Source organism: Rhinoderma darwinii, chromosome 1, assembly GCF_050947455.1.
Source record: "Rhinoderma darwinii isolate aRhiDar2 chromosome 1, aRhiDar2.hap1, whole genome shotgun sequence".
NCBI lineage: Eukaryota > Metazoa > Chordata > Amphibia > Anura > Rhinodermatidae > Rhinoderma > Rhinoderma darwinii.
Genome location: NC_134687.1, coordinates 564,245,033 through 564,270,441, shown reverse-complemented (window position 1 = coordinate 564,270,441; position 25,409 = coordinate 564,245,033). Strand labels below are relative to the sequence as shown.

Sequence of the window (25,409 nt, the reverse complement as noted above, 5' to 3'; positions counted from 1 at the left end):
TTTCCGTGCTAGGCAGACCGGGAGGCCAGTATTAGGCCTCCGGTTGCCATTGCAGCCACCGGAACCCCGGCAATTTCATTGCTGTGGTTCCGATGAGCTGCAAACACCTTAAGTGCAGCACTCGCGTTTGAGCGCTGCACTTAAGGGGTTAATGGCGGGGATCTAAGCTAATTTCGGTCCCCGCCATTACAGCCGGATGTCAGCTGTCCGATACAGCTGAGATCCGTCGATTATGGCACCGACTCAGCTTCTGAGCCGGTGCCAAACATTTGTCGTAAGTATATATTTTGCGGTAAGCACTGGCTTTCCATGACGTATACTTACGACAAATGTCGGGAAGGGGTTAAAAATACCTGTTACCTATTGAAATCTGGAAAAAATGTCCGTCTACCCACTTTGATGCCCAGAACCTGTTTGGGCCAGGCCGATATCGAATGATTTTGATGCGGGGCATTCCTCTCGGTTGGCAGTGTGAAATGAGTGGCCCAAAGTCAATTAGTCCCTCAAAAACACCAGTTACTTATTCAAATATGGAAAAAGTGTCCGTCTACCCACTTTGATGCCATCTTTCATGCCCAAAAGCTGATCGGGCCAGGCTGAACTCTACTGAATTTGATGGGAGGAATTCCTCTCTGTATCTTGGCAGTGTGAAATGAGTGGCCCAAAGTTATTTAACCCTTTACAAATACCAGTTACTTATTCAAATTTGGAAAAAGTGTCCGTCTAACCACTGTGATGCCAGCTTTTATGTCCTGTTTGGGCCAGGCTGACCTTTTTTGCGGGGCATTATTGTCTGTATGTTGGCAGTGTGAAATGAGTGGCCCGCGGTCTTTTAACCCTATAAATCACACTTTGTAGTGCCCACTTTATGCCCATTTTTGTGCCAGCTATTTTTGTTTTTAGGCTGTTGTAAAGTGTTGTCACCTCTGGCAGCTCAGTGCAACATATTTTATTATTAATACAAGTTTTCCCTTTAATATATTCTTAAAAACACAAAAATACTGAAAATGCGAGTAAGAAACTGCTGAATACGAAACCAACTTGAGCATCGTCCACTGGCCCATCCTCCGATCCTCCTGCCTTGCTGACGACAGCGGAAACTGCTGCTGCTCATTAGCCGCCTGGCATTGGGGTCCTGGAGCCGCACACAGCCCGCGGGTCACCCCGGGACAGAGTCGGAGCTGCCACATTACACGGGGACACGGTGTATGTATCCGCCACTACACGACATCCCTCACTGCAGACACAAAGAGCAGGAGTCTCCCGAGGAGAAGGCTCCAGTCCCTGTGTCCGCTGCAGCCATTGTAGTGCTGAGAAGTGTTACTGTGTACCAGGACCATGTCTGCTGGATGCTGCGCCAGGCAGGTAAGATCTCCTACTAGTACTACTACTCCTAGCTATGTCAGAACATGATGGTGGATCTGGACTATCCTGCTGACTATACGTGGAACCGTCAACATGGAACCGTCAACATGTAGGTGAGACGTTTGGGTGATGATTACAGAAATCTAGATCTGATGTGTTCTATCCCTTCTGCCATAAAGATGCCCATCCATGTCAAGGTGACCCCCCTGAGATCGATACAAATGTGTTGGGGTTTGTTTTGTTTTTTGCCATCAGACAATGTGACAAACTTTCCCACAAGAATTTTCTCCATGGGAACATTGTGTCTTTGTATCCTCCCAATAACAATAATGTATTGTTATTGGAACATAAACCCTAGGACAATAGGATAAAGCGTGAATGATGAGAGTTCTACTTCATAATTCCCTGGTCGGAGTCATGGACACACTCTGGTTTACAAATGTTTGTCACTTTTTGTCTATAGAGGTGCCAAGCAGGGCATCCAGTATTAGTAGTTGTGCCCAAGTGTGTTAAATGTCCTCCCCAGGAGCTGACCTCGGGCTGCTGCTTGCGTGGAGGGCTTGTTTATGCCCTGTTGCCTGCATCTGCTTTTGAGAAAGGATATAACAATCTTTATATAGCGCCAAAATTCTGCAGCGCTTTACAATTTGATAAAGTAACTAACAAGTAAAATGGGGACCAGCCTCTTGTGTTGGCAAGGGGAATATAACTAATCCTGCATGTACCCGCCAGTGTCTGAGCCAACGCAAATATAAATTGCATCGTGATGTGACAAGAGTAGTTAGTGAGAGCATAGTGGTGTGAAGCGACAAGAGTAGTTACCGAAGGACATAGCAGAGTGGAGTGATGCGACAGGTGTAGCTAGTTTAGGACATAGCAGAGTGGAGTGATGCGACAGGTGTAGCTAGTTTAGGACATAGCAGAGTGGAGTGATGCGACAGGTGTATCTAGTTTAGGGCATAGTGGAGTGATGTGACAGGTGTAGCTAGTTTAGGACATAGCAGAGTGGAGTGATGCGACAGGTGCAGCTAGTTTAGGACATAGCAGAGTGGAGTGATGCGACAGGTGTAGCTAGTTTAGGACATAGCAGAGTGGAGTGATGCGACAGGTGTAGCTAGTTTAGGACATAGCAGAGTGGAGTGATGCGACAGGTGTAGCTAGTTTAGGACATAGCAGAGTGGAGTGATGTAACCAGTGTAGGAAGTTATGACGTGGTGGAGTAGATATATATATTTGTGACCAGGTTGGGTATATGCCATTGACTGGTTATACGGCATAAGTCTTTATGAAGAAACGTTTAAGGCACGCTTATAACTGTTAGGAGCGAGTCTGATGTGACGTAATGATCATTGTTTGTACGGTGGCACGAGGGATCCCAGCGGTCCCATATAACGGACCTATAAGCACTCCATGTGCTGCTGTATGTAGCCTTCATGAAGCACCAGGTTCTCCCCTAGACGCCATGTTTCTGGGGTAGAGCACCTCTGTAATGCAGCGTGTGATGGAACGTGCTACCAATATTTCTTTCTTATGAAGCATGTGCCTCCATATAAAACCAAAGGCACGCGACGGTCTATGGGCGACGTACTACAAATGCAAAGCTGTAACTTGAAGCTCCAAAGCAAAACTATATTTCCCCCTCCAGTAAATCCTACTTGTCTATCGGACGTCTCTATGGTTTATTTACTTCCATCAGAGCTAAAGTTTCTGCAGCATTTGCATTGGTGATGATATTGGTAGAAGTCTCTGGATGAGTCACATCTTCATTTTCTTGGACAATGTCCAGTTTTGTTTTGGCGTGAAGTGGAGGACTCCGCCTGAGATCACTCCCATTTTCTTTGTGAGGTGTGCTTCCCAGCGTCTCAGTGTTTGGTATCCCTGTACAATAAATTCTGCTCTCTTGTACTCCCATTGTAACCACTGTCCGGGTCTGAGATGAATTCTGCGTGAAAAATTTCTTGTATTTGTATGTATATATATTAAAGGGGCGCACAATATGAAGGTGCATTGTATATATATATATAGATCTCATGCACCTTCATATTGCGCACCCCTTTAATTTAGGTTTTCTTTTACATCCCTATATCCATGGTCTCCGATCTGTACCTCTCCAGCTTTTGTGGAGCGACGTCTAGTTGCAGGGTGTCTGGGCATGCTGGGAGTTGTAGTTTCATGAAACTGGAGAACTACAGGTTGTAGATGACTATACTGTATGTTCACCCCCCTTTATGAATCTACACAGACTTTTAAATAGGTTCATCTATTCTAACCTCTGATGATCAATGTTATTGCCAAAGGAAGCCGCATCTGGCCGCTGCAGGGGGAATGTAGTGTTACCACGGCCAATCGAATGCATGGACGGGCTGGCTCCACCAGAGAGATTTCCGTTTTGGCTCATAGAGGGGGTCCTCCATAACATCCATATGCCCTAGTAGAGCTTACGGACAGAGGTTTTCTTCATTGCACAACCCGCAAACTGCAGTTCAAATAATAATATCTGCGTATCATTCTACTGCCCTGTACCTCAGTGGATGGTTCTGGCGGCTGTACACCAATATACAGCACTTGTGGCAAAGTTATGTATAGACGGACACCATTTTTGTAAATATGTCTGATAATGCCCCATCTTTGGAAACCCGCCATCAAAACGTCTGCTCTTAAAATATGACACTGACTGTTTTATGGACATCCTGAAGTCTGGTGGCCTTTGATATGCTACAGACTGATGTAGTCTATGGCTTCTGATCCTCTATATGGCAACCAATGGGAATGTGAAACGTATGTGTCTTATCAGATCATTCCACTGCCAATGGGCCTGGTAGGGCGTAGCTATTGGGGTGCAGAGGTAGCAGTCGCACCTGGAGCCGGAGTAGACCCAAAAGCCCCTCAGCCGCACCAGTATTATAAATTATATATGGTAGGTGGGGGCCCTGTTATAGATTTTGCATTGGGGTCCAGAGCTTCAAGTTACACCCCTGGGGCCAGCATGTATGTTTAGTAATTGTTGAAAACCACTTGAAATTTCCTCCTCAATTATGTCCATTTTGCATAGGGATTTTTAGGGACTTAGATGCCGCCTGTTTAAACCTTATGACGCTGTGCTCAATAGTGGGCATCATAAAAAAAAATAAAGCATAACAGAATTATGTATACAGTTTTTTTTATCAAATTATAAAAAGTTAAATACATATTATATATCTTCTTAATCGTTACAACACATACAGTAAATTGAATAAAACATTTGGGGTGTTTTTAGAACAACGAAAAAAAACCCACACACATACAATTTCGGAGTTGTCATTTTTTTTGTAAACTTCTGCTAAAAAAATCTCCTTCTGATAGGCCATCAATATTAAGAGTGGGGGTCCTGCTCTCGGCACCCTCGCCGATCAGCTCTTTGAAGTGGCTGCGGCACTTGTACGATCGCTGCCGCCTCGGGTTGTTATAGACCATTTTATAATATTTGTGTGGAGCTGTTTACAAACTTCTGACAAATTCACAAGAAACCATGGGGAATTCCTCTGTATCCCTGTGTGTTAATATTAGATCACTACTAATAATAAATATATTACTAATCTGATGTAATGTATGTGTAGTTACTAAGTAACCTCCATATATACGATTGTGTGCAAATTGACACTTCCTCTTACCCCACCCCTAATGTCTTACATACAACGCTTGACTCGTATAGTATATTATTCCTAGAGCTTTAGGGCTCCCGTACATGTACACCAATATGTTGTGCCTAAAAAAAACGTCTTCAATAAATGAAGTCATTTTACCACTTATCTCATTGTGCGGTTTTCTAGACTATTTTTTTTATTACTGCTGAGGTAGGCCAAAAAAGTGTCTAAAAGATATAGTACATAAAGGGCGCTATATGTAGTGTGGATATTTGACAGGATACGTCTGGATATTTTATTTTTTTAAACGTATACTCCAACATCAATTGTATGACCAAAAGTGGTGTTAACTTGGCTCTTGCTGCTGCCGTCTTCTGGGCAACCTCTGACCAGGTTGCAGAGAACCCTAGTTGGGAAACACTGGTTAGACAGTACCCGAAACGGAGCAAACCCGGAACTGCTCCTTCCAATCGAGAGAACCTACTATAAAGTAATAACTTTATGACCTACCATGCTGCTTATAGCCCGTTTTCTGCAGTTAGCAACTTTCCATTAGTCTCGGCCAGATCACGCTGGTTGGAGAGGCTTGAGGCAAACCTTTTTTCCTCCTTTAAAGAAGTAGAAATGGTGTGTGTGTGCGTGCGGCAATTTCTATGACTGCTCAAAATCTGGGTTTAGCCTTCACTGCTGCATTGGATTGTACACATTGTAGGTCAATGCGTTCCTGTGACGTCAGATGCTACCGGTCATGGACCCTCGGTTTTTGTCACAGGTGTGTGCACAGGGTATTTTCAGGAACACCATTAGACTGGAGTTTAATGGGTTGTCTAACGACGACAACCCCTGTCCATACGCCCTGAACCAGGGGTACTCCACTACTTTCAGCAAAGGTCACTTACTGGTGTCTGTCGTCAGGTCAAGGTCCGTGTTGAACACCAGTAGTAAAGATGTTTTGCTAACATTTTACAAGCTCTGTCAAACTATTTACATCCAGATTTATTGTTTTAGGCTTCGTTCACATATGCGTCGGGACTCCGCTCATGGGTAACGTCGGACTTTTCTGTCAGGGGATACCGTGAACGGAATCCAAACAGAAACCATAGGTTTCCGTTTTCATTACCATTGATTTAAACGGATCCGGTGTAAATGGTTTCCGTTTGTCACCGTTGTGTAAGGGTTCCGTTTTTTTGACGGAATCAATAGCGCAGTCGACTACGGTTTGTTTCAGTTTGGATTCCGTTCATGGGTTCCCCTGACACAAAGGTCTGACGGAATCCATGAATGGAGTTCCGACGCAGATGTGAACGAAGCCTAAGGGTATGTGCACACACAAAATCAAAAACGTCTGAAAATAATGAGCTGTTTTCAAGGGAAAACTGCTCTTAATTTTCAGACGTTTTTTAAGGCACTCAAGATTTTCGCGGCTTTTTTTATGGCTGTTTTTCTATAGAGTCAATGAAAAATGGCTCCAAAAAGTGACATGCACTTCTTCTTTTTTTCGTGCCGTTTTTTGAAAACGAGGCATAAAAAAAACGGCCTGTCGGAACAGAACGCCGTACTTCCCATTGAAATCAATGGGCTGATATTTGGAGGCGTTCTGCTTCCGTTTTTTTCATGCGTTTTTCGGGGTTGAAAATGCCCCGAAATACGCCTGAAAACACTCCGTGTGAACATACCCTTAGTGTGAAAACTGGCATCTCTTCTGTTCTACCAGCCCTTCTTCATTAGGTACAAAGGGGGTGACTGCTATTTGCACTATAGAGTTAGATACAGCAGCTCAGCAGACCGCATCACACATGATGGTTTAGATGCATCGTACAGCAAACATTATCACACGTGATAGACTTAGATACAGGACCCCAACAGTCAGTATCGCACGTGATAGGCTTAGATACAGGGTCCCAGCAGTCAGTATCCTTGTGCTTACCCTCTGATGTGGATTTGGCATTTCTGGGGCCCCAAGCAAAATTATGACTGATCAAAAACACTTGTAGAGAGGGCCCCACACAGTTCCCCCATCTTCTGCAATTTTATAAAAAATATACAATCCGATCAAGGATTTTTTTTTATCAGTGTACTGTTGCGCTTTGTGGCTGATCCTCTGCAAGAGCCTGGAGTCTCTCCAATGCAGTGAATGTTGTGTTATGTGCCAGCCTATACCATGAAGGCACTATTATACTGGTACTTCACAGCTGCACGCAGCATCTTATCGCCCGTGTAGATTGGGTGCAGCCTTGAATTTCTGGTATCTCTCGTACAAAACAAAGAAGCCTGTTTATACCGAGGAGGGTGAAACCTGAGAACAAAAAGCACAGAAGTATCACAGCAAAAAACCAAACTAGTCCGTGTGAATAACAGGGAGACGACTAGGGCTCATGCACACATCGCTTATTTTCTTTATTGTGCTATTCGTTTTTTTCACGGATAGCACGCCTTTTTTTTTTTTTTTTTTTTGGATCCATGTGTCCTATCCGCAAAACTAAGAGCAGGCCCTATTTTTGTTTTTGCGGATCTCGCCCATTCTATTCAATGGTGTGTTAAAAAAAAAGGGCCGCACACGGAAGCCATCCGTGTGCAGTCCGTGTTCTGTGGATCCGTGTTTTGCGGCCATATAAATGATCATGGATGTGTGCATGGCAGCCACACGTTTTTCCCCTGCAGTTGCCGCCGCAGGGGAAATGTAGCATGCAATGCAAGAACACCCTGGTTCCGCCAAAACGACTCTCCTTTCCAGCACTAATAGAACATATGTAGAGGAGTTGTCCTGATGGGACAACCCCTTTAACATTTTCAAGTATAGAAGCTACTTACAGCGGATGTCTATGGTGAGATAACCCCTGTAAGTACTAAGATACTAATAAAAGTATAGCCCTGAACGTGCAGTACAGTTTAATTAACCAATAGTTGTTTGTAATAACCTGGGGCTGTTGTTGGGTTTAAGTTGATGTTTTTTTTGTAAAGAAAACAGATTTGTTTTGTTTTTAGTAATTCCCACCAATTTTAATGGCAACCTTTGATAATATAATGTAAATAGATTCTAGGAAAAAAGTTGGTTATAAGGTGCAGACAGCCGCATATCCCCACTTGCTCTATTATATTGAAACAACGTGTATGTTTAGCTTTCAGCTGCGTTTGTTTTTTTTTTCTTGGGATTTTGTTGTGTGAGGGTATGTTCACACGCTAGCTGTCATTTACGGCTGAAATGACAGCCTGTTTTCAGAAGAAAACAGCTGCGTCGTTTCAGCTGTAAATGCTCCTCCTCGTAATATACGAGGCGTCTGTGACGCTCGTATATCTTGAGCTGCTCTTCATTGAGTTCAATGAAGAACGGCTCAAATTAGCCGAGGCAGTCAATTTACGCGTCGTCGTTTGACAGCTGTCAAACGACGACGCGTAAATTACAGGTCGTCTGCACAATACGTCGGCAAACCCATTCAAATGAATGGACAGATGTTTGCCGACGTATTGTAGCCCTATTTTCAGGCATAAAACAAGGCATAATACGCCTCGTTTACGCCTGAAAATAGGTCGTGTGAACCCAGCCTGATAGTAATGTTGTTAATTGTATCACTATTGCCCAAGCTTCCCTTTGTATGAACCTAGCCTATTGTTCACATGTGCAAATCTTACATATGGTACTGCGCCTGTTTTATTTTTTTTCTATTTCTTGAAACCATTTCCAAAGCCAAGTGTAAACGGGTTCCTTGTATCTTACTCAAATTCCTTCACATCTTCTGTCCCCCTACATTGTTACCCTTATCTACAAATACTCCCAAACTGTCCTCTCCCTACTTGTATCCTCTACTCTTATCACATAAGAACATGATTTCTCCCGTGCTGCCCCCACTCTCTGGAATTCTCTCCCTCATCTTACTATAATTGCCCTTACCTTCAAAAAGTTTGACCACTTCTTTTATTACTGCCCACTTCCTATCTACCATAAATTACACATCGGGACACAAACAATTACTATTGCTTTTCTCCTTCTATATGCAGCGTGACTTATACGTTTTGTAAGCTTTTTGAGGCAAGGGGTCTCTTCTCCTCAGTGTTTCTCTCTCATATATATATATATATATATATATATATATATGTGTGTGTGTGCTGAAGTCTGTACCCCCATCATGCAAAGTACAATACTGTGTGATATGCTGGTGCTTTTAATGTGATGTTTCCCTGATGACTTGGTGAGGAGCAGCCTTCTCTGTGGTTGGTGGGAATAACGGACATTTCCGTGACCTAGATATAGCTTTTCTTCCCATGACCTCCTGCGGATGTACACAATCACATTATGCTTCAGCTTGTGCTCTGCTAATAGTTTATGGAAAGAGATTTCCCATTTTTGGCTGTCTATTTCTGCTGTTTCTGGAAAACGGGTCTTTATTATTTATAAGCATTGTAATAATCTTTGTCACTGTTGCTGTAACCCTTGTGTGAAGCTTATAGAGGCTTCACAATGACCTGGTCTATTCTCACCCATTGAATATGACCGTTCTATGATTAGATGCTAAGATGAGAAAATTAGGTAAGATTTGATTAAATTAAAGGGGTTGTCACACAAGGACAACCCTTTTTCGTATGCCCCTTTTATGGCATTTGGACTTCATAGAGGGAGGTCCACCACTCTGGCAGACCCGACGTGCCCATGGATTACATGGTTGGTCATTAGCAAGGCCAGGCTGGCCATCTGGCAGTTCTGGCAAATATAGGGGAAGTGTTACAAGAAGTTCGCTCACTACATATCCACTGCGTTTGAATGATGCAAGTTGCTATAAATGAATCCAAGTACTGCAGGTGCTCGTAGATATTCCCAAACTGGTCCTGTGTCGACAGCAGGTAATCAAGGCAATAGTGGTGTATAGTGTAGGTATATCCAGCACTCAAGATAAAAGTTATAAGGTTTATTAGGTCATGTTTAAAACAAAAAATCCGGGACCACGCTTACGCGTTTCAGACCAGTGGGGTCCTTAATCATAGCTTGCGCAAGGCGGATGTCCTGGCGGATGACCAGGCTGTATCACGGCGCACATCCACTTATTTAAAGGAACAGTGTCACGAAAAAAAAAATGTTTACATCAGTTTGATTTTAGTGTTTTATTAAAAACTTTTATATTTATTTGTGTGTTTTGTGTTTTACTTTTTATTTTTGAACTTTTTCTTCTCTATGGGGGCTGCCATTTTTTTTCCATTTCTGTATGTGTCGATTAACGACACATACAGACATGGAATACGGCACATACAGTCCCATAGTGAATGCGAACGGGGCCCGTTCCATCCACTATGCTGTACGCCGTCTGTGTGGGAACGGCGCATGCGCCGCTCCCACACAGTCCAAGTTGAACTGTGCGACGTCCGGCGCCATTTTCCTGTGGACCGGAAGTCACGGCCAGACAGTAAGATTACTACTTCCGGTCGCGGCTTCCGGACTTGTGCACTTGGAGCGGGAGGTAGCAGACGGAGCGGACGGACCGGAGGGAGCGGCGACGGCTGGAGCAGGTAAGTTATTTCTGTGTATGTAAGTGTTTTACTGTGTGTTTACTAGTGTATGTAAACCTACTACACTGTGTGTTAGCTCAAAAAATGGCGACACACAGTGTAGGAGGTTTGACCGTTCAATCCCCTCGTTTCTCCCGACACTAGCCAGGATAAAGGAGGGGGGGATTCTGAGAGCTCACTAGAGCGAGTGAGTTTTCTCAAATTTTGCAGCATAAAGCAATGTGGTTGCTTTACCACATGCAATGCTGCAATTTTGGGAATTGCTCCATCTAGTGACCAGTGCTGGGAAATATTATAAATTAGAATCTAATTTATAATATTTCCAGACTCGTGAAAAAAATTAAAAAAATTAGAACAATGTTTAATCACCTATACGCTAATTGTTTAACTAAAAAAATAAATAAATTTTTTTCTAGCGTCACATTCCCTTTACTTTTGTTTTTTCACTGTGTGTCTGTCACGTTTTGTCACAAGGATTTTGGGATGCGGTGCCCTTTTGGGACCCTCCTGAGGTTTAGGGGGAAAATGTGTGGCCATCTGGTTCCGTTTTCCCCTGCAACCCGGCCTCCCTTCTTCGGAGGGGAGGTGCAATGGTCAGCCTCCATACGATTGCGCCATCCACACAGGATCCTACATTGACTAAGTGCCTGAGGAAGGTCATGGTATTGAAGGAAAATTCACACTTTCATTGGCTATAAATATAATAAATTATTTATCTGCAAAAGAATTTCCACTTTGGTGTGCATAGTGCTTTTTCTCCATTGGATCGGGTTGGGACCCTACTTATGCACCCACGCCTTAACCTAGTGCTATCCGAACCTTGCTACATTGGTTGATGTAGTGTTAACCGTGTATGTCAATTGTATGAGTGAAATATGCAATTTGTGTGAGTTTTGGTTTTTCTAATGTATTAGTGGCATTTGTGTGCGTGTTTGTTTTCGGTGTGAGTAGTATGTGTGGTATAGGTCTAGTGTGTAAGTGTTATGTGAGGTATGTGTTTAGTGTGTGTGTGTGTGTGTGTGTGTGTGGTTCGTGTCTAGTGTGTGAATGGTATGTGAGTGGTGTGTGCAGCATCTGTACCAGGTGTGAGTAGTGTGTGTTCAACGTGTGTCCTTGGTGTGGGTAGACAACGTGCGGCATGTGTCTATCGTGTGAGTGGCAAGAGTGGAGAATATCTCCTAGGTGTGATGTGTGCGTGGGCATGTGTCCTAGGTCTCAGTGGTGCATGTGCATGTACGGGATGTGTTCTAGGTGTAAGTTGTGCACATGTGTCCTTAGGTGTGCGTGCGAGCGCATGTGTGAGAGGTGTGCGTGCGAGCGCATGTGTGAGAGGTGTGCGTGGTGTGCGTGCGCATGTGTCCCAGGTGCGAGTGGCGTGAATGCAGCATGTGTCCAGCTTGTGTGTTGCATCTGTGCTTCATGTGTCCAGCGTGTGTGTGTGTGTGTGTGTGTGTGTGTATATGGCTGAAACTGAAATTATACTATTTAGTTACAGTATGGTGATATTTTAGCATTGTACAATGGTATAATTTGCAATCTTTAGACGTCCGTATTAAGCCATGATCACGCAATCTGGATTTGATTAGGACTAAGTCCCTGATTCCACACCTAAATCCCTCTCAAATCCACTAACATTCTGCTTCCATAATAAGTGAATGGGCTATCTTATACCCTATTCACATGCAGCGGAAATAAGTCTGCTTGAATTTTTTCCCGCTCCGCAAAAAAACAAAAACCTCTAGAATAATGAGTATGTTCATTATTCTCGTGGAGAACCTGTGGATTTGTTGGAGTTGGAGCTATCAGGAACTATCCATCTTTTAATTTACACCTGATTTAATAAATCTCCCCATGTCTTGTATAGCTGAAAGGTGGTCCCATGTACTCCAGCCCAACACTGACGGCTGCGTATGGCCTGCGGTGGGCCTGTGTGCTTAAAAATGCCATGGCTGATTTTAAGTCCCAGTCCGGCCCTGGTCATTAGCATGTAATGATCCATTTCCCCTGCAGCAGCCGTCATGAGAACCCCTTTAACCCCTTCCCGCTCCTTGACGTACTATTACGTCATGGCAGCTGTATCGTTCGCGCTCCATGCCGTAATAGTACGTCTCGGGAGTAACGGCCGTTTCGGCCGTCCTCCCGACACATACAGGAGCTGTGACGCTGCTGTCTTGTTCAGCAGCTGTCACAGCTCCTACAGCGGGGACCGATCGCGGTGTCCCCGCTGATTAACCCCTTAAAAGCCGCGTTCTATAGAGATCGCTGCTTTTTAGGGGTTAAGCTGCCATCGCCGGCCTGCTACACGATAGCGGCCGGCGATGGTGACTATGGCAACCGGACACCAAACAATGGCGTCCGGCTATGCCATAGACGGAAGCCTAGTGGGTCCTGACAACGTCAGGACCCACTATGCTTGCTGTCAGTGAGTAGCTGACAGTTCTAATACACTGCACTATGCATGTAGTGCAGTGTATTAGAATAGCGATCAGGGCCTCCTGCCCTCATGTCCCCTAGTGGGACAAAGTAATAAAGTAAAAAAAAAGTTAAAAAAAGATGTGTAAAAATAAGAAAATAAAAGATTTCAAAGTATTAAAAGTAAAAATCCCCCTTTTTCCCTTATCAGTCCTTTATTATTAATAAAAATATATAAACAAACAAATAATCTATACATAATTGGTATCGCCGCGTCCGTAACGGCCTGAACTACAAAATTATTTCATTATTTATCCCGCACGGTGAACGCCGTAAAATAAAATAATAATAAACCGAACCACAATCACAATTCTTTGGTCACTTCACCTCCCAAAAAATGGAATAAAAAGAGATCAAAAAGTCGCATGTACCCAAAAATGGTACTGATCGAAACTACAGTTCGTTACGCAAAAAATAAGTCCTCGCACGGCTTTATTGATTGAAAAATAAAAAAAGTTCTGGCTCTTAGAATAAGGTAACACAAAAAGTGAATGATTGATTACAAAACGTATTTTATTGTGCAAACGCCATAAGACATAAAAAAAACTATAAACATCTGGTATCGCCGTAATCGTATCGCCCCGCAGAATAAAGTGAATATGTCATTTATAGCGCACGGTGCACGCTGTAAAAAAAAAAAGAAAAAAAAACCAATCGTACAATTGCTGTTTTTTAGTCACCACGCCACCTAAAAATAGAATAAAAACTGATCAAAAAGCCGCATGCACCCCAAGAAAACTGCAATGGATTCCTCAAGGGGTCTAGTTTCCAAATTGGGGTCACTTTTGGGGGGTTCCTAATGTTTTGGCACCACAAGACATCTTCAAACCGGACATGGTGCCTAATAAAAAAGAGGCTTCAAAATCCACTAGGTGCTCCTTTGCTTCGGAGGCCGGCGCTTCAGTCCATTACCGCCCGAGGGCCACATGTGGGATATTTCTCAAAACTGCAGAATCTGGGCAATACGTATTAAGTTGCGTTTCACTGATAAATCCTTTTGTGTTATAAAAAAAATGGTATAAAGAGCATTTTCTGTCAAAAAAAAAATGTAAATTTCACCTCTACTTTGCTCTAAATTTTTGTGAAACACCTAAAGGGTTCATAAACTTTCTAAATGCTGTTGTGAAGACTTTGAGGGGTCTAGTTTCTAAAATGGGGTATTTGATAGGGGTTTCTAATATATGGGCCCCTCAAAGCAACTTCAGAACTGAACTGGAACCTAAAAAAATAAATAAATGAGGCAATACTTCGCTTCTTACATTATACTGATAATGAGCCGTGCCCACCCCGAGATGACCCCAGTTTCGACCGTTTGTATAAACGGAGACCCCTATTAGACCGTTCCAGTGCCCGGTTTTCCCAAGGATACACCCCCGAGAAGTGTATTTCTATTGAGTCCCTGGTACTTTTTAAAGGGAGGGTTCAATTCCGCCAGTACCTGCCGGGTAAGAGGGCAAGGTATGGCGTGAAGATGTATAAGCTGCGAGAGTGCATCAGGGTATACCTACAGGTTTAGGATATATGAAGGAAAGGGCACCCCCAAACCAGACTGCATCCTGGACTACAATAGGTACATGGGAGGGATGGACTTGTAAGATCAAGCCCTGAAGCCCTACAGCGCCATGCGGTGTGGTATAAGAAGCTGGCCGGGCACATCATACAGATGGCATTGTACAATGCGTACATGCTACGTCGATGTGCAGGCCAGACGGGAACTTTCCTGGAATTTCAAGAGGTGATTATTAAGAACCTAATCTTTAGGGACCAAGAAGGGGGGCACCCAGTACTTCTGGAAGCGAGCCCACACGCATCGTACCAGGGCAACACTTCCCAGGAGAAGTTCCCCAAACTGGCAAGAAGGGAAAAAGTCAAAAGAGGTGCAAAGTCTGCTATAAGAGGGCGATAATGGATGACACAATATATCAATGTGACACGTGTCCCGAATAACCAGAGCTCTGTATGAAAGAGTGTTTTAAAATTTATCATACATCCCTTGGTTTATAATTTACCCCAATTTTACTTACCCTGATGCACTCCACACAGCTTATCCCCCCTCGTCTTTCCCCTCTGATCCCTGCTGTGTACCCAGGCAGCTGATAACAGCCACATGTAGGGTATTGCCATACCCGGGAGAACCCACATTACAGTTTATGGGGTGTAGGTCTCACTACACCTCTAGATGAATGCCTTAAGGGTGTAGTTTTTAAAACGGGGTCACTTCTTGCGGGTTCCAACTGTACTGGTACCTCAGGGGCTTCTGCATACATGACTTCGTACTAGAAAATCCCCAGTATGCCAAATGGTGGTCCTTTCCTTCTGAGCCCTCCCATGGGCCCAAACGGCAGTTTATCCCAACAAATGGGGTATTGCGGCACTCAGAACAAATTGCGCAACAGAATGGGGTATTTTGTTTCTTGTGAAAATAAGAAATTTTCAGCCAAAACTACATATTATTTGAAAAAAATAATTTTGTTTTCATTCCCAGCCCAATTCAAATAAGTTCTGTGAAAAAACTATGGAGTCAAAATGGTCACAACACCCATAAATGAATTCCTTGAGTGGTGTAGTTTCCAAAATGGGGTCATTTGTGGTGGGTTTCTATTGCTTTGACACCTCTGGGGCTCTGCAAATGCGACATGGCACCCGAAAACCAATCCAGCAAAATCTGTACTCCAACAAACACACAGCGCTCCTTTCCTTCTGAGCCCTCCCATGGGCCCAAACGGCAGTTTATCACCACAAATGGGGTATTGCCGCACTCAGGACAAATTGGGCAAAAAAATGGAGTATTTTATTTCTTGTGAAAATAAGAATTTTTGAGCTAAAATTACATATTCTTGGAAAAAATATATATATTTTTAATTCCCAGCCCAATTCAAATAAGTTCTGTGAAGAAACTATGGAGTCTAAATGGTCACATTACCCATAAATGAATTCCTTGAGGGGTGTAGTTTCCAAAATGGGGTCACTTTTGGTGGGTTTCCATTGCTTTGATACCTCTGAGGCTCTGCAAATGCGACATGGCACCCGAAAACCAATCCAACAAAATCTGGACTCCAACAAACATATAGCGCTCCTTTCCTTCTGAGCCCTCCCATGGGCCCAAACGGCAGTTTATCACCACAAATGAGGTATTGCCACACTAAGGACAAATTGGGCAACAAAATGGGGTATTTTGTTCCCTGTGAAAATAAGAAATTTTGATCACAAATGACATTTTATTTGAAAAAATGACATTTTTTTCATTTCAGAGCCCAATTCAAATACGTGCTGTGAAAAAACTGTGCGGTCAAAATGGTAACAACAACCCTAAATGAATTCCTTGAGGGGTGTAGTTTCCAAAATGGGGTCACTATTGGGGGATTCCTACTGTTTTGACACCTCAACACCTCTTCAAACCTGGCATGCTGCCTAAAATATATTCTAATAAAAAAGAGGACTCAAAATGCACTAGGTGCTTCTTTTGATTCTAGGGCTTGTGTTTTAGTCCACGAGCGCAGTAGGGCCACATGTGGGACATTTCTAAAAACTGCAGAATCTGGACAATACATATTTAGTAGTGTTTCTATGGTAAAACCTTCTTTGTTACAGAAAAAAAAATGAATAAAATTGAAATTCAGCAAGAAAAATGAAATTTGCAAATTTCACCTCCACTTTGCTTTAATTCCTGTGAAATGCCTGAAGGGTTAAAAAACTTTCTAACTGCTGTTTTGAATACTTTGAGGGGTCTAGTTTTTAATATGGGGTGTTTTATCAGGGTTTCTAATACATAGACCCCACAAAGCCACTTCAGAACTCAAGAGGTACCTTAAAAAAAAGGCTTTTGAAATTTTCTTAAAAATATGAGAAATTGCTGTTTATGTTCTAAGCCTTGTAACGTCCAAGAAAAATAAAAGAATGTTCAAAAAACTATGCCAATCTAAAGTAGACATATGGGAAATGTGAACTAGTAACTATTTTGGGTGGTATAACCGTCTGTTTTACAAGCAGATGCATTTAAATTCTGAAAAATGCAATTTTTTCAAAATTTTCTCTACATTTTGCAATTTTTCACCAATAAACACTGAATATATCGACCAAATTTTACCACGAACATGAAGCCCAATGTGTCACGAGAAAACAATCTCAGAATCGCTTGGGTAGGTTTAAGCATTCCGACGTTATTACCACATAAAGTGAAATATGTCAGATTTGAAAAATGGGCTCTGAGCCTTAAGGCCAAAACTAGGCTGCGTCCTTAAGGGGTTAAAGACTTTTCCAATACGTTTCTCATGACAGCACCACAAGAGGTTGCCCTCTTGACCTCTATAGGAACAGGAAGACAGAGTGGTTAAAAGGCCCGTCCCTCCACTCACTTGCCAGTGTTCTTCCTGTCCCTACAGGTGCAGAGAGAGTTCGCTCCTGGAAAATTCAGGCAGGGGGCAAGATCGGGGAGTCCGTGAACTTCTCCTTCTATTCCCCCTATGTGCCTAGGCTAACGCCTCTCATATGACAGGTCCCTTAGCTCTCCGAACAAAAGCTCTAACCTTTATGGATCCTAAGCTGGATTCTTGTTGCGTACAGGTTCGGGACTCCCAAGTACGGCTTTGAGCTGAAAGCTGTGAGATCACACGTGGCGACCGGAAGCTCCATATATTTGGAGCACCGGAAGTAACCTTGGCCGCTTCACCGGAAGTGACATCACTGGAAACGCGCCACTTGGGACGCAGCCGCATCTCGGGATTAGCCGCGTCACCGGAAATGACGTCCGGCTGCTTCCGGTCCACGGCCGTCTTGGAAGGTGGGAAAATTCAAAACGCCCATGTATAAAGGGACACGCACAGGTATGTGTTGGAGCTAATACCTCTAACGTGGATATTTACAGCTTATATCATATATCTTTTGTGTTGGATATTGGATTGTATGCTTGGTGCGGGGATGGAACAACCTCGTTCTGATGGAATTCCAGATATTTCCCAGGGTCATGTGAGTCTCACCCTTAGGGTTAAGGGCATGACTCCGTATGTAAGTAAGGTTTGCTTTATCTGCCTTTGTTTCTGAAGGATAATCCTCCCAGAGACAAACATACCTTAAAAAGAAAGTTAAAAAATGTGCGACCTGTGGGAACAAATTGCTAGAATCCCATAAGAAACAGTTGTGTCAGGATTGTATCACAAAACTACTGAAAGAACAACCCACGTTTATGTCTGATCTGAGGGCTATTATTCGTGAGGAAGTGAATCAGTCTTTAGCCTCCATCGCCCCTCCTCAAGAAATTCCGTCGCACTCCCGTGCAAAGAAACCACGGATAGAAGTAGAGCAAAAATAGTGCCCCTTCTTCTTAGGGTTCTGGCTCTGAACAAGAATGTTATTATTTATCGGAAGGTGAATTGGAAGAAGGGGAAGAACTGTTACCTTCAATCTCATCCACACAGGAGAAGAAATTGTACTTCTCTTCTGATATTTCCAAAACCTTAATCCATGCAATTAGGGAAACCATGGATATCCCAGAAGAAAACCTACCCCATACCATCATTTTTGATCTAGAAGACACAAAACCTTGGGATGAAGTCCCAAAAGTTGACGTCCCGGTGGCTAGAGTTGCTTAAAAAAAAAAACACCATTCCCTTCAAAGATTCCTCTGTTACAAGATCCCATGGACCGAAAAGCAGATGGGCTGCTGCCTTCATCCGCTTTAATTTCTACAAACGTCGCCGCTACGTCTGTCGCAAGATCGATGTTTATTTGGTTGAGCCAACTCGAGGCCCATTTAATGATAACTTCAAGAGAAGATATATTGGAATCTCTACTGTTACTAAAAATGTCAACGGGGTTTTTGGTAGACGCATCAGTCGAATCGGTCAGATTTGCTGCTAGGAATGGGGCTCTATTCAACGCTGCTAGAAGAGCATTGTGGCTCAAGATGTGGTCAGGAGACACGAAATCTAAAAATAAGCTTTGCTCCATTCCCTTCACATGATCTTTGATGTTTGGGCCTCTCCTAGACAATATGTTGGAAAGCGCAACAGATAGGAAGAAGGGGTTTCCAGAAGAAAAACCCCAAAAGACTCCTCAATTTCGTAGGTTTCGCAAACAGCCGAACTACAGAAGTAGGGATTAATAGGAGACTGTCAGAATCGCGATATACTGCAATACATTAGTATTACAGTATATCGTGCAAGCGATCTAGCGATCGCTGGTTAAAGTCGCGTAGGGGGACAAGCAAAAAACTGTAAAACAAATAACAAATAAAAAAAAATTAAAAGCGAAAAAATTTCCCTCAAGCACAATGTAAAAAAAATAAAAAGCTAACATAACTGGTATTGACGCGTCCGTAAAAGTGTGAGCAATTACAATATATCATTATTTAGTCCGCACGGTGAACGCCGTAAAAAGTAAAAAATTAAAAACCTCAGAATTGCTGTTTTTTGGTCCCTTCTCCCATAAAAAATGATCAAAAAGTCTCACGTACGCCAAAATGATACCGTTATAAACTGCAGCTCGCCCCGCAAAAAATAAGCCCTCACACAGCTAAATCGACAAAAAAATAAAAACGTTATGGCTCTCAGAATGTGGCGACAAAACTATATAAATTTGGTATCGCTGTAATTGTATTGTCCCGCAGAATAAAGTTAAAATGCTGTTTTTACCGTACGGTGAACGCCGTAAAAACAAAACCACCCAAAAGTTTGAGTAATCGTTGTTTTTTTCCCATTCTACCCCACATTTTTTTTTCTCGTTTCCCACTACATTATATGGTGCAAAAAATGGTGCTGTGAAAATCTACAACTCGTCCCGCAAAAAACAAGCCCTCATACGGCAATATTGATGGAAAACTAAAAACAAGACCAAATACATGTACGTTGGAAGAGGAATAGAGAAACTCTATTACTGACAGCAGAGGGCTCTGTGGGGGAAATAATCCCTCCATAGAGTCCTCAGTAGCTACCATACTGAAAGGGAGGGTCTACGCATCTGACTGACTGCAGTGGGCATTATGGGAGCACGGGGGGTGCCCCCATAATGCCCACTGCAGTCAGTCAGATATTGCAGTATATTGCAGCCCTCAGCATTCAGTCACAGTCAGATGCTCAGCCCCCTGCAGTATAATCCCCACCATAGAGCCCTCAGTAGTTATTATACTGTTAAGGGAGGGGGCCAGAGCATCTGACTGGCTCTGTGGGGGGAGTTATCCCCCCATACAGTTCTCAGACCCCCCTTTCAGTATAATTTCACCCATAACACCCTCAGTAGTTATTATACTGCAAGCGGGAGGGGTAGTCTGACTGCTTCAACTGTAACTAAAGTTTTAAAAAATATTTGACACGTCACACTGACATGTCAGAAGTTTAGATCGGTGGAGGGTCCGAGCACTGGAATCCCTACTGATCGCTAAAATGAAGCGTCAGATTTGCTCGTGTTCGCGCTGTGCCACTTCGGCTTTTCTCGGATCGGTTTACGGGCTCAAAGACTCCCAGCGCACTTCTGCCTCTTCATTTTAGCGATCAATGGGGGTCTCCGTGCTTGGACATTCACCGACCAAAACTTCTGACATTTTAAATTGTCACCTCCGGCAGCAGAAAAGCTAGAATCGGCTGTGTGTGTATGTATGTATGTATGTGTGTATGTGTGCATATATATCTGTTTACAGTTACGTTAACATCTCTAGCTCTAATCGAGTTTGTAGAACCTATTTCCTGAGACATTATCCTTTTGATCCTTTACAAGAGTGTTTGAATTTCTTAGGTCTGCACACTAGATCTTTGCATAGTTTCGGACGCCCACAGTCCTATTGTACTTTTCCTGCCTTTTCTTTTTGATATGTCTTTTCAGTATAATTGATCTGGTGGCAAATTCGCATCTGCGTTTCATAGGCGGAAGATTGTAAACCGGTTATGGTGAGTCTACATTTTGGAACAAAGTATGAAAGATCAGCAGGATAAACTTTGTCTCCTAGTCAGTGCAGGTTGCAATACATTATAATGTTAATGGATTAAATATCATTTAAAATCAGCAGAGAGATTTCTGATTCATATTCACTGTCTAAATATAAATTTTTCAGGCTAAGGTCTCATATACATTGCGCTATTTATGGCTACGTACAACCTCCAAGTTGCAAAGAGCTATTATATGGCATCCATATGCTTCTATTCAGCCTTGGGGTCCTCTTAGATGGCCCGACATGGGCTGTGTGAAGTAGAGTTGATCAATGAGACAGCTCGGTGCTTGTTTGCGCCTTTCACAAGGAGCTATGTATGGGGACGAGTGCTCGTTACTACGACCGCTATGCCATATATATTTCTATCATATCGGCAGGGAGATGTGCTGCCCATGCTATAATATTTCTGGCAGCATAAACGATACAATCAGCCGATAACATCAACAGATCGTTGCCCTTTTCTGTGACTGCTCATTTGCCCAATAATTGGCCCGTGTAAAAGGGCCTTTACCGTATCGCCGTATGTCTTAAATTTCATATTGCGACATAGAGGTTGATAAATCTCACCCAATGTGTAACACTATTTACTACAACGGTTTACACGTTTTATCGATATTAAGTTGGCTATACACATTGAAGAACTGCACACCGAGCATGTGTGTTTTATTTCATTGGGGAGTGGGGAATAAGCCACTGCCTTATACCTCTGGCAGCAACTTTTTGTCCTTGGGAACAAAGGATCGTACATGCTGGAGAGTCGGGTGGCCCTTATACACATTAGATCGTTGGCCAAAATCGTCGGGTTTGGTTAAGTTCTGTCTAATATATGTATGGTAACCGTTAAAAAAAAAAAAAAACATGTCGCCTCTCCTGATATGTCTGTTTTAGTAAATAACTATTCCCTGTGAAATAATTCTGGAGCATATTTTCTCAGGGCTGTACATTGTACTGTTCCTCTCTTATTCCTCCTACAAATTTATGAAAATGACGACAAGGTGTTACCAGTTGGGGCAGTCCTTGCATAGTCTGAGGCTGTCAGGACTGATTGGATATTGTCAGACTGTAAGGACACGCCCCTTTGACAAGGGTAATAACACCCAGTTGTCAATTTATTTATTAATTTCTAAGAGGAATAACAGGAACAACACAACCCAGAGTTCTAAGAAAAGATGCGTTAGAATTGTATTATGGTGAATACAATAGTTCACTAAAACAGGCCTGGCCTTTTTAAGCCCTTGTTATGTGACAAATTGGTCAGATTATCGGTGATTCTATTCCATATAACGGATAGGATAATTTATATTAAACCTGCAGAATACTGAACTAGAACGACAACACATGGATATGAGATTCTTGCGTATAGTCGCACTGCCTGCCCGTCATCCTGTAAAACACCGGAAACCTTCCGTGGTCCGTTATGCTAAGAAAGGAGAGGTGTGTTTGTGGTGTATTTTTATAATCCCGAAGGATATAGTTGTAATGTACGGTTTTGCAAAACCAAGTGCTCTGTTGTCTTGTCGCGGCCTTTAATTGTGGTTTTCTAAGATGTTAACCCCACCAACCGAGAAACAGAGGTTCCTCACACAGAGCTCTATCACTTGCCATAGACCACCTACTGTATACACACCATTTATTTTTATTTTTTTAAATGAAACAGATGAAATAGAAGCCTGCATGCTGGTGACCAACGTGGTCATCTTGTCTACAGATTTAGCTTATTACTGGTTCTCTGTTTATTTCTAGCTAGGCATGCTATTCGGGGAATACAGCGTAAACTGATGTTAGGAGCCCTGTGATTTGGATGGGAACACAGTACTAGACTTTTTTTATTTTTTTTAATTTTTAATTTGATCTCCAGTTCTGATATGTGATCGTATTGAGTAGATACATTGCTATGTAATGTTGAAGCCATGGCTTTGTAACAGTATAGCACTGTGGATTATGCTCTGTGGGCAAAGAATTGCATCTACTATGGAGGCTCTGTATAGGTATAGCACTGTGTGGACACTGGCTCTGTATGAGTAAAATATGGCTTTCTTTGGGCACTGTTGACAATAGGGTTCAGTGGATATTCTATTGCTCTATGTTGGAAAAGTATGACACGATGTGAGCACAGTATGGCGCTATTATCTATAATAGCAGCTGCTAGGCGTTATGTGGGCACTTTATGACACTATCTGGGCAGGTTAGTATGCACTATGTATCTGGACAATTTATATCCGTAACTGAGCACTGGATGCACTATGGCAGTATATTTTATATACATATATAAATAAATACAAAATTTACTAAGGCAGAGCCACAGTTTAAAATAAATGCTGTGCCGGTTTCCTCTCTAAGTAACTTGGAAGTTATGTTTCCTTTTTCCGTTTAAAGTTTGTGTGGTTGGGGCTGATATCTAGTATTGTTGCTGTCACTTTTATGTTACTGGTAGTCATTGGCATGTAATGTGTTTGTTTATTTTTTTGTGTATATCTGTGTGAACCCTTGCTGTTAACAAATTCCTTCATATACCCGTGTCTCCTAATGCTGGGTTGACCATGTACACCAGTTACTCCTTCAACAGATTTCTTTGTTGCATGGATTGAACAAGGTCCTTGATGGGTTTCCACTTGGGGATTTTGCTATTGATTTGCTGCGTTTTTGAACTGGAGTAAAAACCGCATCAGGGAAAAAACACGCAGGTTTTCAATTGTGTTGTTGTTGTTTTTTTTAGAGGTGTGTCAACATTAAACATCTGTAAACTATATATCCAGCGCGACAAAGCGGCCAGGGGATAAACAAGCAGAACTGCGCATGAACGGGGCACAAAACTCAACCAATTAAGGTACTGATTGCCCAAAGAAAAGGCTGTATTCACACCGGATGGAAATGCTGCAGATTTTCTGTGCAAAATTGCCATGTGAAAAATCCTCAGCGGAGTACGGTCCCGGCCATGTGGATGAGATTTGAATCTGTTCCGGATGTTCACTGCAGATTTCACACTTCTCAATGTAGAAGGACTGAAAGCTGCAGAAACTCTGCATCATTCTCGTCCCGTGTGAATCTTGCCTTAGAAAACGACAGACCAACATTAGCCATTGTTTTGCTGCGGTTCCACATAAATAAACGCTGATTTCTCTGTCTAGAGTTTTCCTGTTACTGAGCCCCTGTAGTCTTTCTAGTTCCACTAAAGACATGAAGCTCTCCCTAGGAGTCCGTGGCTATGTTGGATACTGAACCCTCTGGAATGGGAACTCTAGACTCTACTGCTCAAAAACATTCATAGTCTCCTGTACATTCCGGGGCTTGTGAGTCCTCCGTATTGCTGACCCAACCCTTCTGAAAATGTAGAGATGTTTTACAGAAATTATTTTAATAAAAGTTCTACATGAAAGAAAATTGCTAATAAAGTGTGCAGTCATCTTTGATCTATCCACACTAATATGAATAACTGTATGACTAGCCATGCCGTATCCCGTTCACATCCATACACCGTACGCCAATCTGGGTATTGTGTAACATAATATATTCGGCGCATGCGCAGTAAAGCCGATTGACCCCGTGACATTTCGGTGCAGTACTGCGCATGCGCAGATTCAGGACCTCCGGCACCCTCAGGATCTGCCTGGCCCGTTAAGTCAGGGAAGGGAGGGACAGACTGGGGAGAGAAGGTAGAGCTGTTTGAAGCAACGGTGATGCCCTCGTTGCGCCAAACAACTCGTTTGCATACAAATAATGTATATTTCTGTAATGGAGCCACACATCTGAAAAAGGACAATAACATTATATTCAGGTGAAGCTACACTATCTTACTGTGCTGCTTTTATAGCCCAATTTCTGGTGACAGACTCCCTATAAATACAAGGGCGAACATAGAATATGTGCGACCTGTGCAGCTGCACAGAGACCCAGTAGGCAAGGGGCCCACTGGACCCCCTGAAAGCAGCTTCTTACTGTTTATTATATTGCATGTAAGGGACTGGGCTAATACATTTTACGTCACAATTGCTGGTTGATTGTTCGAGACATATTAGGGGGGTGCTCTATAATGCGCTATAGGATAGGCCCGTATACTGTTCCCACATGAGAGCCCTCTACTATCTGTTTCTGCCATTGCATGAATATATAGAACTAATTTAGAAACCAAATTCCTTTTAATCTGGTAAATTTTACAATTATATCAATACCAGATTATTGTATATTTATCTTTTGTATGTATGTTAAGATGTGTTCATTTTGAGGTTATTTTTTATTACACCAGTCACCACAGTATGACTAACACCACAGGCCCATTCTGCCTCCACTCACCCGGTTACCGGAAGCCCAGTCCTCATTTACATGACCACGGCGGTCACTGCCTTATACAAGACCATTTCCTAGTGCTGTGTCTGATAATCTAATAATTTACAAATGATTGTCTCGCTGAGGATGATGTATTACTATAATTATTGTTATTATGTTATTTTGATTCATTTGCACTTGTGCTGACAAATATTTGATATATTCAATCAGTCCGACACACCCAGAAGAAAACCAGAATAGCACAAACAAAA

The 25,409-nt window shown here is 42.7% G+C and overlaps 1 protein-coding gene across 1 annotated transcript in view; it reads left to right on the top strand.

Annotated features, from left to right (window-relative positions):
* The first annotated feature begins 1,113 nt into the window (after window positions 1-1,113).
* The window catches only part of SERINC5 (serine incorporator 5), a 58,041-nt gene continuing 33,745 nt past the window's right edge, over window positions 1,114-25,409 (top strand). Inside the window, exon 1 of the mRNA XM_075854889.1 lies at window positions 1,114-1,365. Within this exon, the coding sequence (XP_075711004.1) occupies window positions 1,339-1,365 (27 nt within the window). The 5' untranslated portion in view covers window positions 1,114-1,338. The remainder of the gene's footprint in view (window positions 1,366-25,409) is intronic.